This window comes from Heterodontus francisci, chromosome 5, assembly GCF_036365525.1.
Source record: "Heterodontus francisci isolate sHetFra1 chromosome 5, sHetFra1.hap1, whole genome shotgun sequence".
Classification (NCBI taxonomy): Eukaryota; Metazoa; Chordata; class Chondrichthyes; order Heterodontiformes; family Heterodontidae; genus Heterodontus; species Heterodontus francisci.
In genome coordinates, this window is record NC_090375.1 from 112,482,227 (window position 1) to 112,504,879 (window position 22,653).

At 44.5% G+C, this 22,653-nt stretch overlaps 1 protein-coding gene across 1 annotated transcript in view; it reads right to left on the minus strand.

Moving 5' to 3' along the window:
• Positions 1-22,653, minus strand: part of cyp7b1 (cytochrome P450, family 7, subfamily B, polypeptide 1) — a 246,137-nt gene that overhangs the window by 19,971 nt on the left and 203,513 nt on the right. Inside the window, exons 2-3 of the mRNA XM_068031910.1 lie at positions 6,441-6,574; positions 3,405-3,998 (exon numbers count right to left, since the gene is read on the minus strand). Of these exons, the coding sequence (XP_067888011.1) occupies positions 3,405-3,998; positions 6,441-6,574 (728 nt within the window). The remainder of the gene's footprint in view (positions 1-3,404; positions 3,999-6,440; positions 6,575-22,653) is intronic.

A 22,653-nucleotide genomic window follows, 5' to 3' on the forward strand; every position in this document is an offset into this window, starting at 1 on the left:
AACCTCCTGCTGTGCGGCCTCACTCTTACCCTCAGGAAGCCATCCCAACTATGTGGATTTTCATTTTTAACACCAGACTTCTTCCCATCTTCTCTGAGAGAAACAGCCAATTAGTGCTGAATTATGGAACATTTTGGGGTGTGCTGTTCAGTCCACAAAGATTCATTTCAATCAAGACCCATCATTTATTATAGAGAGGCTACTTTCACTCCATTAGTGACTCAAAGCTAGGCCTTGGCGATGAAGGCTTAGCATTCAAACTCACTGAGCACCTACTGCAGCAAAATGTGAAACTTTCAATCTTGTTGCATAATCATAAGTTCCTCAAAACGGCCTGGTTAGGCTAGCAGAATGAGATAGCATTTCTTTTTAGAATTTTTAAAAGATAATAGATTTGGTGAAATATTATTTTTATACAACTATGCGTATTCATAATAAAACAGAACAGGGGCAGCACAGTGGCGCAGTGGTTCGCACTGCAGCCTCACAGCTCCAGCGACCCGGGTTCAATACTGGGTACTGCCTGTGTGGAGTTTGCAAGTTCTCCCTGTGTCTGCGTGGGTTTCCTCCGGGTGCTCCGGTTTCCTCCCACATGCCAAAGACTTGCAGGTTGATAGGTAAATTGGCCATTATAAATTGCCCCTAGTATAGGTAGGTGGTAGGGAAATATAGGGACAGGTGGGGATGTGGTAGGAATATGGGATTAGTGTAGGATTAGTATAAATGGGTGGTTGATGGTCAGCACAGACTCGGTGGGCCGAAGGGCCTGTTTCAGTGCTGTATCTCTAAACTAAACTAAACTAGAAATACTCAGCAGGACTAGCAGCATCTGTGGAGAGAGAAACAGCGTTAACGTTTCAGGTCTGTGACCTTTTATCAGAACTGATGAAAGCTCATCAACCTAAAATGTTGGGCTGGATTTTGTGCAGCAAGTGAGGGTCCCGATGCTGGGCCCAAAAGGCAAGGGGAACCCCGCCTCAGCCCGGATACTTCGTCTGTACTTAACAGGCCTCGGGTAATTAACTGCCCAGTGCGAGGGTCCTTGTCCCTTTAAGGACAGTGATCCCACATCCAAGAGCTGTCAGTCAAACAGAAGGCTGGCAGCAGCTCAACAGTCCCAACAGCATCACTGGGGGCAGTGGCCACTTTAGAACTGCAGCAGTCACCAGACAAGGAGCAGTGCTGGAGCCCAGACTGCAGGTTAGTGGGGGCCGACTCACCAGGGCCACTCAGGCAGGCCTGTCGAGGCGAGGGGGCGGTTGGTCGTTGATGGTGGGGGGGGTTGGTCGTTGATGGGGGGGTTGGTCGGTCGTTGATGGGGGGGGGGGTTGGTCGTTGATGGGGTGGGGGGGTTGGTCGTTGATGGGGTGGGGGGGTTGGTCGTTGATGGGGTGGGGGGGGTTGGTCGTTCATAGGGGGGGGGTGGGTCACTGATGGCGGAGAGGGGGTTGGTTGTTGATCGGGGGGGTTGGTCATTAATGGGGGGGATGGGTCATTGATGGAGGAGGAGGGGGTTTGTCGTTGATGGGAGAGGGAGTTTGGTTACTGATGGGGGAGGGGGGATGGTCGTTGATGGGGGAGGGGGGATGGTCGTTGATGGGGGAGGGGGGTTTTGGTCGTTGATGGGGGAGGGGGGGTTGGTCGTTGATGGGGGAGGGGGGTTTTGGTCGTTGATGGGGGAGGGGGGGTTGGTCGTTGATGGGGGAGGGGGCTCATTGATGGGAGGGTTGGTCGTTGATGGGGAGGGGCTGGTCGTTGATGGGGAGGGGCTGGTCGGTCGTTGATGGGGAGGGGTTGGTCGTTGATGGGGAGGGGTTGGTCGTTGATGGGGAGGGGTTGTTGGTCGTTGATGGGGGAGGGTGTTGGTCGTTGATGGGGGAGGGTGTTGGTCGTCGATGGGGGAGGGATGGTTGGTCGTCGATGGGAGAGGCATGTTGGTCGTTGATGGGGGGGGTTGGTCGTTGATGGGGGGGGGTTGGTCGTTGATGGGGGGGGTTGGTCGTTGATTGGGGGGGTTGGTCGTTGATGGGGGGGGGGTTGGTCGTTGATGGGGGAGGGTGTTGGTCGTTGATGGGGGAGGGTGTTGGTCGTTGATGGGGAGGGTGTTGGTCGTTGATGGGGGGGGTTGGTCGTTGATGGGGGAGGGTGTTGGTCGTTGATGGGGGAGGGTGTTGGTCGTTGATGGGGAGGGTGTTGGTCGTTGATGGGGGGGGTTGGTCGTTGATGGGGGGGGGTTGGTCGTTGATGGGGGGGGGTTGGTCGTTGATGGGGGGGGGTTGGTCGTTGATGGGGGGGTTGGTCGTTGATGGGGGGGGGTTGGTCGTTGATGGGGGGGGTTGGTCGTTGATGGGGGGGGGTTGGTCGTTGATGGGGGAGGGTGTTGGTCGTTGATGGGGGAGGGTGTTGGTCGTTGATGGGGGAGGGTGTTGGTCGTTGATGGGGGAGGGTGTTGGTCGTTGATGGGGGAGGGTGTTGGTCGTTGATGGGGGGGGTTGGTCGTTGATGGGGGGGGGTTGGTCGTTGATGGGGGGGGTTGGTCGTTGATGGGGGGGGGTTGGTCGTTGATGGGGGAGGGTGTTGGTCGTTGATGGGGGAGGGTGTTGGTCGTTGATGGGGGAGGGTGTTGGTCGTTGATGGGGGGGGTTGGTCGTTGATGGGGGGGGATGGGTCATTGATGGGGGGGATGGGTCATTGATGGGGGGGGGTTGGTCGTTGATGGGGGGGGTTGGTCGTTGATGGGGGGGGTTGGTCGTTGATGGGGGGGGGTTGGTCGTTGATGGGGAGGGGGTTGGTCGTTGATGGGGAGGGGGTTGGTCGTTGATGGGGGGGGTTGGTCGTTGATGGGGGGAGGTTGGTCGTTGATGGGGGGGGGGGGGGGTTGGTCGTTGATGGGGGGGGGTTGGTCGTTGATGGGGTGGGGGACAGCCTTTGTCACTGAGGGCCCAACATAGGCCACAGATTACCCATGGAGGAGGGCACCCCCACCCTAAGCCCACACGGAGGCCACCTTGATTTACTGAGCGGCCTCCTCATGTGACAGAAGCACCCCCGCAACCCCCACCACAGCTGGTAAAATACCAGCCATTAATAGGCCACTTAAGGGCCTCAACTGGCCACTGGGTGGAAAGGCCACCCTTGGTCATTCCTGCCTGTCTAAATTGAATGGCATCAGGAAGGCAATGGGAACTCCGCCCCTACCTTTTCGTGCAATTTTATGGGCCTCCTACCTCTGTTCCCATCCTTGGGGGTGGGGGGTGGCCATAAAATTCAGCTCATTAACTCTGTTTCTTGCTCCACATATGCTGCCAGACCTGCTGGGTATTTCCTGCATTTTCTGTTTTTATTTCAGATTTCCAGCATCTGCAGTATTTTGCTTTTGCATGTCTATTTATTTTTTTCCTTACCTGCTCTTTGATGATCCTGAAGATATGAATACAACTCAAGCAAGTTCTTCCTCTCTCTGATTATATTTGCCATATTTAGCCGTTGATCCAATTCTCTAGATGTGAAATAACTGGTCAGTTCTTTGCGAATCATTTTGGTGTTGCCTAGAAGTTCAATGGGGATCCTCGCAACCAGATAGGGAAACATCTTGTCAAACTTCATAAATTTCTCTTTTAACTCAGTGATTTGTTTTTGCTCATTTTTGGGAGCTTTTCCATGCAGAGATACATAAGTGGCTTCAGTTATGATACGACAACAGAAATCATACATACTCTCTATTCTCCACTCGGTTGGCCCCAACTGTTCTCGCTTCAGTATATTCCGAAGATTCTTCATTGTACTTTCAGTCAAAATATTTAGCTCTTCACCCTTTAGGTAGTAGTAGAGCCTGTGGATCTCTTCATTGGATACTGGTATTTTGGGATCATTTAGATAAGGGTGGCCAAAAGCTTTTGCTGATGTCACCAATGAAAACTCTTGAAATTCTAATTGTTTGTTGTGCTGAACCACAAACTGATAAAGGAGTGGATTTAAAACAAAGGTAACGTACTTGCCTACAAGAAATAAAACAAAAATGTAAAAAGTATGACAGAGCATTAAGGGAAATTTTTGTTTAAATATATCACTTTCAATTCTATCATATAGAGAATGAAAATTGTAAATGTTAAGATTGGTTGATTACATTGTATCTTCAGCTGCTGGAGTGAACCCCCACACCCATCAATGCTGGAAATAGGCAACTCACTTTGCAAATTTAAACAACCACCAAAATGATTTGGGCCCCATGCTGGTGACATTGGGCAGGCGCGCCATGCACTCTGTCCATTGCTTGCTCGATGTGTGCTACACATCAAAACGGCATCCGTTGTAACACATGTGACCTGTGAACTAGGGCTTATTTTTGATCTGATCCAAATTGGACCATTTCAGATCATCAGCACTATTAATACATCACCACTTCTCTAAACCAGATGAACAATTAGATTAAACTAGATTGAGGGAGGAGTAGTTTACAACCAGCTTCTGGCTATTTAGAGTTGTTGATTATATTTATTCTGAATCAATTCTTCTGTCCTGTGTGTATCTTATATCAACTACCAGGAAAGTCTTAGAAACACAATACTTTCATATTCCATATCTACAATAGGATGAGAAATGAATCAGATTTCCTTACCAACAGACCCAGGAGAGATTCAAAACATTGCATATCACTTTTGGAGGTTTCTAGAGGTAGCATCCTTTAAATTCTGATACAATATCAGTGCTTCATCATGGATGCCCACTGTTTTAAAGCTTTTTACTGCATGATGATGGTTATGGTTGATTTGGTAACAATGATACATAGGGCTGAAATTCCTCTGGGGTTTCGCCAGTCTTCCACCATAGTTCCAGCACCAGCAGAAACCCTGAGAATATGACAGAGACCTAGTTACCATGTTTAAGATGTAGTTTCCACCTGCCCATACAAGGCAAATATCATGAGAAGCCAGAGCCCAGGGCAGGGACCCTTGCAACAGGGGTTTCTGCTAGCCTGGCTCAATCGGGAGCCGGCGTATCTGTGGACGCTGGTATGCCGAGTGAACCGAGATGCACCAAGTCTGAAGTCCACGTCAGGGAAGTGGCCCTGAGCCCCAAGGAAAGTAAATGCTTTTAAATGATTGTTTCGTTTATAAAAGGGATGAAGGTCAACTTGGTTAGAGCACAGATAACCCTCTCTCCCCATGACAGGCATACAGGTGATTTTCTGGCCACATGGGGAAGTTGGGCCCTGGAGACTTGCCTGAAATGATGCATATGTCTGCCTACCCCATGCAAGTGAGATCCTCTCCCACAAAGTCCAGTGGGGTAAGCTCTGGAGGGCACTGGTGGGTGTGATGACAGTATATAGCACCTGGGATCATGAGCCACAAAAACTTGGCCCTGTGGTGTTCAAGCTAAAAGTGAAAAAACGTGATACATAAAAAGAAGAATTCAAATACTTATTCTTACTTGAAGGCAAGTCAGCAATATGCAAATTATTTGTTGCATTTTAAAAGCAGTGTGCATGTGCATATTCGGTCAGTGTCAATTTTTGTATGTGAATATTTAAAATAATAAAAGCTAAAAATTCTTCAGAAATAATCCAATTGTTTTCCTGTCACCTACTAAAATGTGTGAAAGCATGTTGTGTGCATCAGCTGAAAATAGTTTATCTTTTCTTACAATTTATACTATATCTCTAGTGGAACAAAATAAGGGGGGAAAACCTTTCCGGTAGTTGTACTCAACAAGGTAGGTTTTTTGGTGAAACACAGCATTTATGTAATCACTCTCTTATTAGGAAGATTTTGCTGAACTGTTGACAATGATGTACAGTCTTGCTTCGCTGGAATGACGTTTAGGGAAAAGGATTCTGCTGCACCACCACACAATACCAATTAGAGAACTATTTTCTGCGACAGGTCAGAAATTTACATTGTTTCTTGCAGAAAGATGTGCTTTTTAATTTCTTTATTAAGATGACATTCATGTCCCTTGCGACTTTTCAACACGACAATCATTTCCTTGTCATGTCGGAAATTGCAATCAGCGGAATGGTGTTCCAAGACACCACCGTGCCAGCAACTCCAAGCATCCTTTTGAGTTTTCCATGTGAACTGGTTTGCAAATTATTAATTATATATAAAAAAAATGCTTTCCCCAAGCTTTTTGACAAATTCTTTTTCAGATAGAAAATAAACAAAAGATTTTGTGGCAGAATCAGCACAGCTTTCCACATTCAGAATGGTTCAGGAATTTACTGGAGAACATTCTGAGCTTTGTTGCTAAAGCTAATTTTTAAATGTCTTTCTCTCAGCTTTTGCATGGGAGCTTTGAGAGATTTTCTTGAGGAATCTTTACTGACATTGCCTTAAATACAACAGTTACTAGAAAATTGCTGTACCAAAAAAACAAAAAAGAATTTATGGCACAAAATGTCAGTGGCAGCCAGGGCTGCACTCTATTTGAAAACTCACCTGCGATGTGAACCGTGAAAATGTCCCCCCATTTCTGCTGACGTGAAACAAGAAATCTGAAAGAGTCTCGATGGAATTCAATTGCCTTGCCAAGAAATGGGATCCAGCCCTGTTCTAGCGGTGGTTCTCCAGGTCTATATTCAAAAAGAAAGGAAACGTAATTTTAAAAGAAAATCAACAGAAAATTGCTGTAAAGTGAGTTAACCCTTCAAGAACTCTTATAGCTGTTGGTTCCTTCCAGACAATAAATAAGTAAAGAAATATCCATGTTTATTATATTACTGCTATTCTGTAATATTCAGTGTAATAGTTTCACAGCAAATACTATCCAAATGCATATTGACCCCCTCCTTTTTTTAAAAATGTATTTTAACACCATAAAGTAAAAATGAAAATTACCTCACAGAGTCACCAAAGTTGTTTTCTACTGATGAAGGAGTAGCGTGCATTTTCCAAGCCACCACTTAAGATGACTCTTCAAGGAGTTCAAAATATAACACAGCAATAATACCGTGCATTCCTTTTAGGCACATTTTATATCTGCAATTCTGTTGGACAGGCCACCGAAGAATGATATCCATCCATCACCTTCTCAGTTTTACAAAACAAAAATAATATCCCACTGACACAGTCATAGACCCATGAAAATGTGGGCCCACAAATTTATCGTCAGCATAGGGAGACAGTTTTGGCAATTTAAATGTGGGGCCTAATGTTCAGATGTTGCTTTTCGACAATTCAAAGGACAGAAGAACCAATATAAAAGTGCCTCTTTCACTCTTACTATGTGAACATTTGCCATAATGCAGCTTACTTTTGCCAGACTCAGTGTGATTTCTGTTAAAGCTACAATGCCCCACAACTTATTTTTCAAGTTCTTGATAATCAAAATAATATTACAAAAAAGGTCAATTTCAAAGAGACCAAAAACTGGAACCATCTTATTTAAGGAACCTTGCTTTTTTTTATTCGTTCGTGGGATGTGGGCATTGCTGGCTAGGCCAGCATTTATTGCCCATCCCTAATTGCCCTTGAGAAGGTGGTAGTGAGCCACCTTCTTGAACCACTGCAGTCCATGTGGGGTAGGTACACCCACAGTGCTGTTAGGGAGGGAGTTCCAGGATTTTGACCCAGCAACAGTGAAGGAATGGCAATATAGTTCCAAGTCAGGACGGTGTGTGGCTTGAAGGGGAACTTTCAAGTGGTGGTGTTCCCAAGCATCTGTTAACCTTGTCCTTCTAGGCGGTAGAGGTCGTGGGTTTGGAAGGTGCTGTCCAAGGAGCCTTGGTGCACAGTGGCAGCAGTGTATACCATCTACAAGATGCACTGCTGCAACGCGTCAGTGGTGGAAGAAGTGAATGTTTGTGGATGGTGTGCCAATCAAGCGGGCTGTTTTGTCCTGGATGGTAACAAGCTTAAGTATTGTTGGAGCTGCACCCCTCCAGGTAAGTGGAGAATATTCCATCACACTCCTGACTTGTGCCTTGTAGATGGTGAACAGGCTTTGGGGAGTCAGGAGGTGAGTTACTTGCTGCAGGATTCCTAGATTCTGACCTGCTCTTGTAGCCACGGTATTTATATGGCTGCTCCAGTTCAGTTTCTGGTCAATGGTATCCCCCAGGATGTTGATAGTGGGGGATTCAGCAATCGTAATGCCATTGAATGTCAAGGGGAGATGGTTAGATTCTGTCTTGTTTGAGATGGTCATTGCCTGGCACTTGTGTGGCGCAAATGTTACTTGCCACACATCAGCCCAAGCCTGGATATTGCCCAGGTCTTGCTGCATTTCTACATGGACAGCTTCAGTATCTGAGGAGTTGCGAATGGTTCTGAACATCGTGCAATCATCAGCGAACATTCCTCACTTCTGACCTTATGATTGAATGCTCATTGATGAAGCAGCTGAAGATGGTTGGGCCTAGGACACTACCCTGAGTAACTCCTGCAGTGATGTCCTGGAGCTGTGATGATTGACCACCAACAACCACAACCATCTTACTTTGCGCTGGGTACAACACCAATCAATGGAGACTTTTCCCCGACTCCCATTGACTCCAGTTTTGCTAGGGCTCCTTGATGCCATACTTGGTCAAATAGTACCTTGATGTCAAGGGCAGTCACTCTCACTTCACCTCTTGAGTTCAGTTCTTTTGTCCATGTTTGAACCAAGGCTATAATGAGATCAGGAGCTGAGTGGCCCTGGCGGAATCCAAACTGAGTGTCACTGAGCAGGTTATTGCTAAGCAAATGCCACTTGTAAGCACTGTCGGTGATATCTTCCATCATTTTACTGATGATCAAGAGTAGACTGATGGGGCGGTAATGACCAGGTTGGATTTATCTTTTTTTTGTGTATATGACATACCTGGGCAAATTTTCACATTGCCAGGTAGATGCTAGTGTTGGAGCTATACTGGAACAGCTTGGTTAGGGGCACGGCAAGTTCTGAGGCACAGGTCTTCAGTACTATTGCTGGAATGTTTTCAGGGCCCATAGCCTTTGCAGTATCCAGTGCCTTCATTCGTTTCTTGATATCATGTGAAGTGAATTGAATTGGCTGAAGACTGGCATCTGTGATGCTGAAGACTTCAGGAGGAGGCCGAGATGGATCATCCACTCAGCACTTCTGGCTGACGATTGTTGCAAATGCTTCAGATCTTTTGCACTGATGTACTGGGCTCCCCCATCATTGAGGATGGGGATATTTATGGAGCCATCTCCTCCAGTTAGTTGTTTAACTGTCCATCACCATTCACGACTGGATGTGGTAGGACTGCAGAGCTTAGATATGATCCATTGGTTCTGGGATCACTTAGCTCTGTCTAGCGCATGCTGCTTACGCTGTTCGGCACGCAAGTAGTCCTGGGTTGTGGGTTGATGCCTCATTTTGACGTATGCCTGGTGCTGCTCCTGGCATGCCCTCCTGCACTATTCATTGCTATGTTGCCAATTATAATAGTGACTGCAATACATTGACTGTCAAGCACTTCAGAGCATCTTGAGGTCACAGAAGCTGCAATGTAAATTCTTTGTTTTCTTTTGCCTCCTTACTTTCTTTTTATGTCAGTTTTCTCCCATCCCTTTTTCTTTTTGGGAAGGCATTAGCTCCTTTCCCAACTTTAAGTCCACGGCATGTAGTATACCCAAGAGCTAAAGACTAAGAGTTGGTAGTGAGTACTGGTGAGTTATTAATGGGATGGCATCACAGTTGAGTCCATACTCACACACATGAACACTTTCTAGCCAGGTAACAAGATCGCGATTATAAGAAATTGGAGGCTGATTCTGCCCCCACCCCTCAATGCAAGAATACTGAACACAATTGTTGCACCCGCCTACTTTACTGGCTGAGATCAGATAATCGAGTATTCAAGCAGAAACTGTTGTATACTATTGTTAAGGTAGTTCAAGCATTGTTGATATCTCGGAGTCTCTGTATGAATAAATAGTAACACGTTTATTTTATATATGTAACTAGTTACACTCTCATTAAGCGTGTCCAGCTAGCAGTTCTCATGACGCTTCTAGCTTTTTCTAAGCCTCATGCCTATGTGACTATTACATCATCATTACTACAGTGGGAGGGGTTACTCTCACTGTCTCAAACATTAACCATTTCAGGCCCTATACTACATCTCCCCCCAAGTCTTTGTCCATATATATTTTTGACATATATATATTATATGTTCATTCATTTTGACTTTACAGACTACCCCATCTCTCCCCAAGTCTCTGACATCACATGCAATCTGACAGGAGGCTTCATGACTCTCCCTGATTGTATTCTTGTCGGACTCGGAAGATCACTAGTCTTTCTTGAAAGTCTTGTTCGATGACTTGGATGGCCTTGACCAATATTTGTAGTATCCTGTTGCCTCTGGGTTTCTTGATCATCATCTGGTTCCTCCAGAGATGTGACTGCTTGTTGTCTTTGAAGAACAGGGATAAGGTGTCTCCTATTTTGGTGTATAGTACCCTCGGGAGTGTGTACTACATAAGATCTCAGATGAACTTCATCTCTCTGGATGACTCTACCTTCACGTCCTAGACCTTGTATCCATTCCTTCTCTCCATCCTTTAACCTTGGCAAGTTTTTGGTATGAAATCTCTTATTGTAATTGAGAGCTTATTGGTTCCTGAAAGACTTCTCTCCATCTTGAACTTTTTTGTAGTCTAACACGCCTAGCCCCCCGGAAGTAGTTTTCTGGGTAGAATAAGAAGTTGAGTTTTTAGCTTCCTTGCCATCAGCAGCTCTGAAGGTGAAAGTCCACATAACAATGGAGTAGATCAATAATTCAACAGTGCTGTTGGAAGACCTTTGTTCTTCTTCAACAATGATTTAATAGTTTGTATTCCTCTCTCTGCTTCACAATTCGATTGCGGGTAACGAGGGGAACTTGTGAGATATGCAGATCCCCACATCCTCGCAAATTGTCTGAAGTATTCATTTTCAAACTGTGGTCCATTGTCTGACACAACCTCGTCAGGGATATCATGCATTGCAAAAGTCTCCTGTAAAGCTCTAATAACTGATTCTGTTGTTGTTGAGTACAATCTTTTCACTTCAATCCATCTTGAAAAATAATCAATCACTATGATGTAAGATTTTCCACTGTGCATATATAAATCCATTCCTAGGAGTTCCCATTGTCTGGTTGGAAATCGTGTAGTCATCAGAGGTTCCCTCTGATCTGGTCTGTGTAACGCGCATACCTGGCAATTCAAGATCATGTTTTCTATGTCTTTGGATATTCCTGGCCACCGAAAAGATGATTGAGCTCGTGCTCTGCATGTTGTGATTCCCATGTGGCTTTGATGGATTCTTGCCAAGTTATCTGATTGAAGAGAAATCGGAATGACCAGTCTGTCGTTATCAAATCATCTATGATTGTGAAGTGTCTCCTGAGTTTGAAGAAATCTTTTATTACCTCCCACTAGAACATTCCTGTGGCCAACCTTGTGTGCAATACTAGCATATTTGAATGCATTCCTCTCTCCGCTTTTGAGCTTGACGCATTTCTTGACATTTCTGTGTACTTGCCAGCCATTCAACACTATGTACTGTGAATACAACTCTATCTCTTCAACAAAGTTAACATCCTGCTGTGTAGGATGGTCAACAGTTGCTCTTGATAATGCGTCAGTGGAAGTTTGCATCTTTCCCTGAACATATACTGTCTTGCAGGTATATCTCATCAACTTCAGTCGGAATCTCTGAATTTTTGGAAGCATCCTTGTAATTTCCTTCTCATCCAGTAAGGAAACCAAGATTTGGGGTCTGTCTCAATAACCACTTTCAGGCCAATAATGTAATCAGAAAACTTCTTGCAAGCCCACCTGACTGTAAGTGCTTCTTTCTCAATGACAGAATACCTTGTCTCTGTCTCGGACAAAGCTTTAGATGCATAACAGATCGGTCTTCGACATCCATTTAGCTTTTCTTGAAAAAGTACTGCTCCTAACCCTGTAGATGAGGTGTCTGCTATAATTATAGTTGGTAATGAAGGGTTGTAATGCGTAACTATCTTTGGAGAGACTAGCATCTCCTTAATTCTTTGAAATGCCTGCTCTTGTTGTGTGTTCCACCACCACACTTGATATTTTTTCAAGAGTTGTCTTAATGTTTCTGTTACTTGCACCAAATTAGGTAAAAGTTTTGCCAACTGATTCATCATTCCAAGGAATCTTTGGAGATGTCGGACTGAAATTGGGATTGGGAATTCACTCATGGCTCTTGTCTTTTGCAGGTCTGCCATTATGCCCTTGCTACTTATAATATGTCCCAAGAAATGAATAGACATTTTCAAGAGTTCACACTTATCATTAAGTGTCAGCCCTTCTTCTTGAAGATGACTTAAAACCACTATTACTCTCTGGTCATGTTCTTTGATGGATTCCCCTGGACCAGGATGTTGTCCAATTGACATATCACCCTTTTAAGCACTTGCAGAATGTTGGACATGGTCCTTTGGAACATTTCCGGTGCAGATGTTATACCGAATGCGTTAAGTCCACACAGATACAAAGAGTACCATTTGATTTTGGAACTGGAACTATAGTTGAACACCACTCTATTGGCTTTGTGACCGGAGAAATGATTCCCATCCTGGTCATCTCTTCCAGCTGATGAACCAAGTTCAACAATGGGTGTGTTTTCTTTGGCGTAAAGATACATACTAGTCTGGCATCTTCTCTTAACATTATGCTATACTCGGTCTTCAGTCTTCCTTGACCCAAAAATAGTTTTGGAAAGCTTGCTTGAAAGCAACTGTTGGACTCTGGTTGTTTGATTTCATCCACTTTTTAAAAATTAGATGGCAGTCTAAGCATGCTTTTCTGCTCAACAGAGAAAATTCTTGGTTTTTCAGAATGTACAGGGTTTCCATTATCTGCCTTCCCCTGTGTTGGAGTGTTGCTTGTAGCTTTCCCATGACCTTCAGTTCAATCCCTCGTGGACTGTGTAACTGAGTGTCTGCTGGTTGGAAGCAATGCGGTGACAACCACGGCTCTTGGTCTGACACTTGCACCTGTGTCCAATTTGAATTTAGTAATATGTCCATTGACATAAATGTCTGCCATCCAGAATGCCTGATTGGGGTCAATAATTTCCCCTAGGAAGCTCCTGGTTTGTCTTCCAATGGAAGTTGTTCCACTTCATTCACAGCTCTTTATGTGAAGGCTTTTTGCTTGGCATTTTTGTGAGTCGAGGTCTTACTCTGGCGCATATTTCTGAAATGGCCTGTCTCACTGCAATTAAAGCATTCAGCCTTATTAGCAGGACACTGTTCACGTCTGTGGGTTTTTCTGGCTCTGCAGCACTGGCAGGGTTTCACGACGTTCTGCACCTTCCCCCAAGTGTATTTGCTTATCTGTGGAGTGCTTTTCCATCCTGGGCTTCAGGAACTGTACCGTCATTGGATTTTATTCTGATCCAAGGCTTCTCTTCAGCCCGCAGGATGGCTCCATTTTGTCTTCTGACCTCTGCCTGTCGCACCATCTGAATCGCTTTCTCAAGAGTGAGGTCCTCTTTTGAGTTAAAGAGATCTGATACTCATCAGCTATTCCCAGTATTATTCAGTCCCTGATCAACTCAGACTTCAGATCTCCATACTCCGGACTCATGCTCGCAAGGGATGGACCTTTTCCCCGTCTCGCCTGCCCAGTGTACCGTTCAACAATAAATACATCCTTTCCAAAAGGTTTCTCATCTGATCCCCGACCGTCGCTCAGTACAGTGACTCACAGCCCGATTGCTGGACTTGGTTTCTGCTCGGAGACCACCATGCTTCTGTAGTGCAGCCTGAATGCCTGCACAGCTGACTCACCAACATTCCATATCTTACTTTGGCTACAGAGCAGCTCTCTCTTTGAGATTTGCCATCTTCTTGACACTACTATACGAGGTGATGTCTTCAATAAATTCTGGGTGTGTTCACAGTTGCCACCATTATTGTATATTGTTGTTAGCATAGTTCAAGCATGTTTACAGATGTCTGAGTTTTTGCATGGTTAAATAGAAACTTTTTATTTTATATACATAACTATTTACACTCTCATTAAGCGTGTCCAGCTAGCACCTTTCATGATGCTTCTAGCTTCTTCCAAGCCTAATACCCATGTGACTATTAAATAATCATCACTAAAGTAGGAGAGGTTCCCCTCACTATCTCAAACATTAACCCTATTAGACCCTTATACTACAGAAACCTCTTGGCTTGTATAGTTTAGTGACTCGGTGTTTTTGTGGTGTACTTCCCATGCTGCAACAGGGCTGCCTGCCGCACTGCTAATTGCAGCTGCAGCAGGAAGAGGCCCTTAATTGGGGGTTAATTGGCCATTCACAGGCCTTCCCGCCCCAGACTAAATTTTGGTGGTGGCTGGAACTCCCACCCACCCCTGTCACCATCCCACCTGATTTTAGGCTTGCCCCGCCTCCAAACCCACCGTTGGGGAGAGCATAAAATTCCCCCCCCCCCCATTTGTTTTCTACAAAAATGGCACTAACTGCTGCATGCTGACATGGTTTCTATGAATTCCAAAGCCAAGTCAAGTAGTTGAATATTTGGTCCAAAATGTGCCTTTTCTAAAAACTATTTTTGAAATTCAAAAATTACATAGCAATAATTATGTGAGGGGGAAAAAGCAAAATAGTAAATAAAAAAGGCTAATTTCATACTTTATACAGCAAAATGGCAATAATGCATCAGTAGCAATCTTAAGTGCAAGTTAGGCATCTAAGGGCAAGGTTTAGACAATTAGTAGTACACTCAAAAGCTCGCATAAAACCATTAGGGCGGCACAGTGGCGCAGTGGTTAGCACCGCAGCCTCACAGCTCCAGGGACCCGGGTTCGATTCCGGGTACTGCCTGTGTGGAGTTTGCAAGTTCTCCCTGTGTCTGCGTGGGTTTTCTCCGGGTGCTCCGGTTTCCTCCCACAAGCCAAAAGACTTGCAGGTTGATAGGTAAATTGGCCATTATAAATTGTCACTAGTATAGGTAGGTGGTAGGGATGTGGGGATGTTTGGGAATATGGGATTAGTGTAGGATTAGTATAAAATGGGTGGTTGATGTTCGGCACAGACTCGGTGGGCTGAAGGGCCTGTTTCAGTGCTGTATCTCTAATCTAATCTAATCTAAGACAAAAGGTAATATGATGAGAGTTTCAACAAGGACCGAGCCAAGGGGAACCATATGAAGACTTATTTCTAGGTCTGATTTTAGATAGGGTGGTTCAGATCAGGGCAGCTAGTCTTGTAATTTATACCAGAGATGCGCTTACCAGGTAACTGTCCGGGCTCTGAATGATCTGTGCAGCAGAAGGAAATGCATTAGATGCAGAAAGATAAACATAACTCTTGTGGAGGGATAAAAATCAGAGAAAGCAGCAAGAGTTACTGTGGGGAGAAGGGACAAAATACAAAATAAATCATATTTGCCATTTTATCTTAGCTGAGTACCTGGTCCGAAAATTGAAATACAAGTGCGCAGTACTGCTTTAATATTAATACTTTGGTATACTACGTACAGTGACATTAACTCATAAAATAATGCCAGTTAGCAGAATGACCTAAAAGCTTACCCAGATTTTGGTACTTATAATGTAATTGAGGATTTGTAAGGCTTGATTTGTTAAAAAAAAAAATAGTTGAAAGTAGTTTATGTATATGCTTGTGCTGAAAAAATGTTTTTGATCTAATTCCAACCATACTACAACTTAGACAATTTTAATAAGCTAATTTTATAGTCAAGTGGTAAGAGAAAGCTATGAATCAATGCCTTTAATTAGTCAATAGCATTCAGTATAACTGTTCAATTTACTGCTCCTTCATAGCATGACATTCTTGACTAATTAAGAAAGTAAAAACAAAATTTGAAATGTAAAAATCTGTGCTTGCAATTATAAATGTATAACACTGAACAAAAGGAAGATACTACTTAGATAAATTTGAATTTCAGCGTGAATACTAAGATATTACAGCATCGTATTTTGTCCACTTTTGTTAAAATATTGAGTCATTAATTCCTTTGTCCCAGACAAATATCTCTTGTTTTATATTATTTTCTGCAGGTTTTATTTCAAAAAATTATTCTATGATTTCAAGTTTTAAAATCTAATACATTCAGTTTAAGCAGTTCAATAAAAATTGTATTAGACATTACCCCATTATTTAACTAATAGTAAGTTACCAAGGTATACATTTCTAATCTTTTGATCTTAAACACAGCCAAATGGCTTACTGATGTTAGATAGTTGAATGCTGCTTCAAGTAATGTAAGTCATTTTATGCTCCAACTAGCAAAAGAAAATTGAGAAGGTGATCTAACATTTTAGAGGACTGTTTATTGAATATTTAATACAAAATAATTTTCTTGAAATTAATTCTAAAGTTACCTTCATTTAATTTTGAAATTATATTAATGGAAGAGTGGTAACAAAAATGCAAACAAATGGATTTACTACTGGAAGTTAAAGTAATTTAATTAAATAAGATTGCACATTCCATTTTTCAGTAAAAATCAAGGCTTTAATGTATTTTAAAACTGAATTTATAAAGGTCTAACAACAGGACAATTTTAAAGGTCCAACTTTCAATGGATGTTTGGAGAAGATTTTCACTAGTTTTCATTCTAACCATTATGATATTTTTAGTAAGGGGAACAATATAATGTCTTGTCAATCTAGAATCCCTCATTCAGTTTAGCATCATCATGGATCACAGAATGGTTTTGCCAGTACAAAACAGAAATTACAAACATAAAAGGAAACTGCTGTGTGTAAACAGTTACATGCAAGCCCTTTAAAGGTAATAATCATTTTACACTTCATGTTACTGCTCTGAAAGCATACTGTATTTCCACAACGCTAACTTGCATTTTGTGCCTCATACGTAGAACTGCTCTGTTTCACCATTTTCATTTGTGAATTATATTCCACGACATCTGTCGGTAATGAGCTTTAGTCACTCTTCTGATACAGTAGATTTATTTGTGTGACTTAGCGGTGTTCATGCTGCCTTTTGAGACCATACTTTTCTTCCTGCTGTGTTGATGTGTTCTCGGGCAGTGGCTCTTATGTATCCTTTTTTTTAGTTTAGAAGTCGAGCATTTTACTTTCAATTTACCCATGTCAAACATTTAGGTGCATCTTACCTTATTATTTAAAATATATTTGTTGAAATCTTTCAATGTGCATTCAAATTTTAGTATTTATATACTCCGCACGAATCAGTAATTAAAACAAAGTTCAGTGACATTTTAAATAATAAAAGCATTAAGCTTTTGGCTCAAAGGTTTTGAGTAAAGCTTCATTACAACCTGAATTATGGACTTTAAAAATGGATAGGATTGTTCCGGTAACACCTGGCAATTAGCCTTGCTCTTTATCAATTTAACTTGATTAATTCTGCATTGTTTCTTGATACTGCTCAAATGTTTTCCCATATGTAGCTATTTACTGGTTTTTGGATTTTAATTTCAAAAAAGTTTTAAACAATAAATGTTCTTTTGTTTAAGCATTTAAAAAAAAAAGTATGCATTGCATTTTGAGGCTGGCACTGTAACATTTTCCAGTGATTTGTTCGTTCCATAACTGTACCTCTAATGTGTTTCCTGTACTGGGCTTTAAATGACACTACTGGATATGCCAAGGCCCTATTCATGGTAGATCAGGAGCTTTATACTATGTAATGCATAAATTATTCTGCTGCTAAAGTGCAGCTATTCGTAACTTTAGTTTAGTTTAGTTTAGAGATACAGAACTGAAACAGGCCCTTCGGCCCACCGAGTCTGTGCCGACCATCAACCACCCATTTATACTAATCCTACACTAATCCCATATTCCTACCACATCCCCACCTGTCCCTATATTTCCCTATTACCTACCTATACTAGGGGCAATTGCTAATGGCCAATTTACCTATCTACCTGCAAGTCTTTGGCTTGTGGGAGGGAACCGGAGCACCCGGAGGAAACCCACGCAGACACAGGGAGAACTTGCAAACTCCACACAGGCAGTACCCAGCATTGAACCCAGGTCGCTGGAGCAGTGAGGCTGCGGTGCTAACCACTGTGCCACTGTTAATAAAGGGGAACCGGTAGATGTAGTGGGCTGAATTTAATTATCCTGTCACCATAAGTGGCGGCAGGTGCGCAAAATGGCTATGGTCCTGCCTGTGGTGTTCGCGGCCACACCACCGCAATTATGCAGTAGATTTATTTCTGCAATCACATGGCGGGGGGGAATTGATGACGCCGTTAACGCTGTCACCTGATGTTGGATCAGGTGCTGGCGCCATCTTTAAAAGGCTGGCAGCGCTGTATTTACTCTCCTTGCATCGAATAGCAGCTTACTGCAACAACACTTCAGTGGTTTGCCATAATTTTGTAACTCAGCAAGCGTCCCCCCAACGAGGCATCATTCTGACCATGTCAGATGTCAGAGCAAGGTGGCCCCACAGTTCAGTGATGCCTCCCTGCTGATTCTCCTCCAGGCTGCAAGGGAAATGTGGTAGGTCCTCCTCCCCAACAATGGCAAGTAGTAGTCCTCCCACCTGACCAAGCAAGACTGGGCAGAGATCGCAGAGGAGATTACTAGCTGTGGGGTCACCCATTGTAAATGGATCCAGTGCAGGAAGATGGTCAATGACCTCCTACGCTCAGCCAAGGTAAGTTGCATGGTTCCATATAGCTTGCTGTGATCTGCTTGCCCACAAGTGTAAAACCGCACAGTTGACAAAGCTATTCTAATGATGGGAAGCTCATAGTGTAATAATTGCAGATGACTGACTGTATAAGTGAATCCAGTCTCTCTTGTTTCTATCGTAGCCCAATTGAGACCCACGACAGATAGAGTCTGTATTAGAGCAGTGACATTTCCCAGGTGCAGAAGAGGGGCCCATGTTAGTATTGATGTGATGTAGAGACATTTGGAACATAACAATAACCGCAACCTTGATCTTTCAGGAGAAGAGGGCCCACAACAGTAGGGAGGCGGCCAGGACTGGTGGTGGGATGCCCGACCTGTGGCCTCTGTCTCAGGTCGAAGCGGAGGTGCTAGAGTTAACCAGGACCCAAGGAGGACTTGCCAATTGGCATGTTGAGCTCGGGATCCCAATTGAATAGAGTGATTATTGACAGAATAAATCAAAATTACATTTTATAGAGAAATGCAATGCTGTCATCATTGTGACATGTACACCACAACACCTAAATGTCTGTTCTTTACATTGTATTTTGCAGGGCGGCGCTCGCAAATGTTTAAAGACAATGAGGAAACAATGACAACCTCGGAGGACGAGGAACACTTAGACGATGCACCGTCCCACGACTCTCCAGCACCTTCCACCAGCACAGATACCTCTCACCTCAGTGGGTATCCAATCGGCATTAAATTCGGGGTTACAAGCTGGTGAGAGCACCACGCACACACCCGAGAACCTGGCTGAGTTTGAGACAGCCGAGGCTTCTGACAGTCAGAACACTGTGGGTGTCCAGGCCCATACTGAGCCCCAGGCTGATGGCGAGCCTCTGGTGTCAACAGCACAGGACAAGCTGGAGTTGCAGGGAGAGGTAAGACAACAAGGGCGGCACAGTGGCGCAGTGGTTAGCACCGCAGCCTCACAGCTCCAGGGACCTGGGTTCGATTCCGGGTACTGCCTGTGTGGAGTTTGCAAGTTCTCCCTGTGTCTGCGTGGGTTTTCTCCGGGTGCTCCGGTTTCCTCCCACAAGCCAAAAGACTTGCAGGTTGATAGGTAAATTGGCCATTATAAAGTGTCACTAGTATAGGTAGGTGGTAGGGAAATATAGGGACAGGTGGGGATGTTTGGTAGGAATATGGGATTAGTGTAGGATTAGTATAAATGGGTGGTTGATGTTCGGCACAGACTCGGTGGGCCGAAGGGCCTGTTTCAGTGCTGTATCTCTAATCTAATCTAATCTAAAAATCTAAAACATCTGGTGGAGATGCCAGAGCCCATGTGCAGCCATGAGCTGGGGGAGTCCATCCATGCAATGACTGCTGCCATATCCCAGGCATATGAGCGCACAGCTTCATCCATTGAAAGGTTGGCAACCCTCAGATGCTCAATGACCAGAAGACCCTCACCTTGGTCATGACTTCAAATCAGCAGTGGCAGGGCAAGAGAAGGACCAGAAGCCGGGAGAGTGTTTCCACTCCTGGTCCTTCTCTAGAGAGCAAGGCGGTTCCAATGAGCCTTGAAAGGGAGGAGGAGAAGCTGCGCTTCACATCTGCAGTCTCGCCTCAGGGCAATTCGGGCTCCTCAGCCCCTCTGCCAATGAGTTCAGCTCCAGCAGTCGTGATACCTGAGGACAGTCCTGCACCAGTGCAGGAAGCCTTCAGGCCTCAGGTACCCAGAGGACGACTGCCTAAGTCACACAGGCCAAGAGGCGTCCTGATCAGCAGCCTGCCTCCAGCCCAGCTGCTAGCGCAGAGGTAAAACTGCGAAGGAGCACCCGCAAACATATTAAAAAAGACACCTTGACACATATAGTTATTCACGGGTGAGACAGATAGGTCAGGTTTACTTTAATTAAATGCGTTTTCCTGCCAATCATCAGCCTTCATTTTCTGAAAACCACATTCCACCATGGTGTGAATGTGTCTTTCAATTCCATCATAAGCCTTACAGCATTGGCAATGTGACCACTGACATCATTAGCACACCAATATGCATGATGTGCAATTGCACGAATGATGTCACATGAGCAATGGCTCATTTTGTTGCAGCCATTCATGCTGGAGAGACAGACGTTACGAAGGCAGGAGACTTGAGACTACATGCATGATGGTGAGTTTTGTTAGCAAACATATTTATTGAAATTCATGCATTGTGGAAACATGCAATCATTAGTCGTTTTGCCTACCTTGAGCACTGTTCACCATATCTGGGCTCCATCACTGCTCTCTGATTTTCCATGCGTGCTTGCCCTTGTGGACCCTCTGTGTCCTCTTCGTCAGAGGATGTCTCATTCTCTTGTACATCTTCATTTTGTAAGGCCTCCCCCCTCTGTACTATGATGTTGTGTAAAACGCAGCAGACGACAACAATGCCCGCAACCCTTCTGGGGCATACTGAAGGGCTCCACCAAATTTATGGAGGCAGTGGAACTGTAACCAGCCTATCCATGGCCTGCTCGATGGTCACTCGGGTGGAGCTGTGGCAGGCATTGTAACGCTGTTCAGCATCATTGCTGGGGTTCCTCACTGGTGTCAGAAGCCATGTCATCAAGGGGTAACCCTTATCCCCAAGAATCCATCCTTGAAGGCAAGCGGGGGGAATGAAAAGCAGTGGCACCTGGGACTGGTGCAGTATGTATGAGTCATGGCAGCTGCCCAGGGAGCAGGCACACACTTGTAGGAAGTGCTTTCTGTGGTCGCATACTAGTTGGAGATTAATTGAATGAAACCCCTTTCTGTTTATGAAGGCGGCTGGTTGGTCCATCGGAGCCTTGATGGCCACATACGTGCAGTCGATCACACCTTGGACCTGTGGGAATCCTGCAATGGCCCCAAATCCAGTGGCTCCCTTTGCCTGACTCTCAGGGTCTGTCTTCTAGTGTACATAGTCGCCGGCCTTCCTGAACAGAGCATTGGTCACCTCCTTGATGCAGTGATGCACTGGGGATTAAGAGACCCCACACATGTCACCGGTGGATCCCTGGAATGATCCAGAGGCATAAAAGTTTAGGGCCATGGTAATTTTGAAGGCCACAGACAGGCATAGGGTGACCACTAAAACCCATTGGTCGCAAATCATCATTCAGCAGTGTGCAGAGGTGTGTGACGGCCTCTCCAGACATCAGCAGTCATCTCTGGCAGTTGGTCAGACATCTGCAGGTATGTCATCCGAGTCCTATAGAACCGTTGGCATATCTTGGCTCTTCTTCACCTTGGTGGCTGCTGCTGCTCACGTCTAGGAGCTTCCACTTGAACTGCAGCTGCCTCTTGGGTCCACCTCTGGCAGAGATGCCTCATCACAGCAAGGTAAAAAGGGAATTTAAGTGGTCATTGGATAGACATATGGATGAAAATGGAATAGTGTAGGTCAGATGGTTTCACAGGTCAGCGTAACATCGAGGGCCGAAGGGCCTGTACTGCGCTGTAATGTTCTAATTCTAATTCTAAAACAGGGTGAATCGTACCCATCTCTAACCTCATTGTAACTTCGGCTTCCTTCAAAAGGTCAAGTACAACCATCTGAGCAAAGATTTGTGCTAATTTTGGTTCTGCAGGATTCTGGCATGAGCTCTAAGGTATGGCTTGACATTGCTCCCAACTTTTCAATAAGTGCGAGCCATCATGACCATACCAATACCATTTGAGTTGCCTGCACCAGACCCCCCCAAAAAAACAACCGATACTGTTGCCAAGTTCCCCTCTTCCATCCAAACAGTATCCACTTGCAGAGATTCCCCTCTTCCACCCCTAACAGGAACTTCGCCGCCTCTGAGACAATTGGAAACCGGCATTACGGCGTCGGGTTCGGAGCCCGAAATAGCTTTAGGTGTACCATGACCTCGACCTGGTGCATTATCTTTTATATAGATACAGCACTGAAACAGGCCCTTCGGCCCACTGAGTCTGTGCTGACCATTAACCACCCATTTATACTAACCCTACATTAATCCCATATTCCTTACTACATCCCCACCTTCCCTTAATTCTCCTACCACCTACCTACACTAGGGGCAATTTA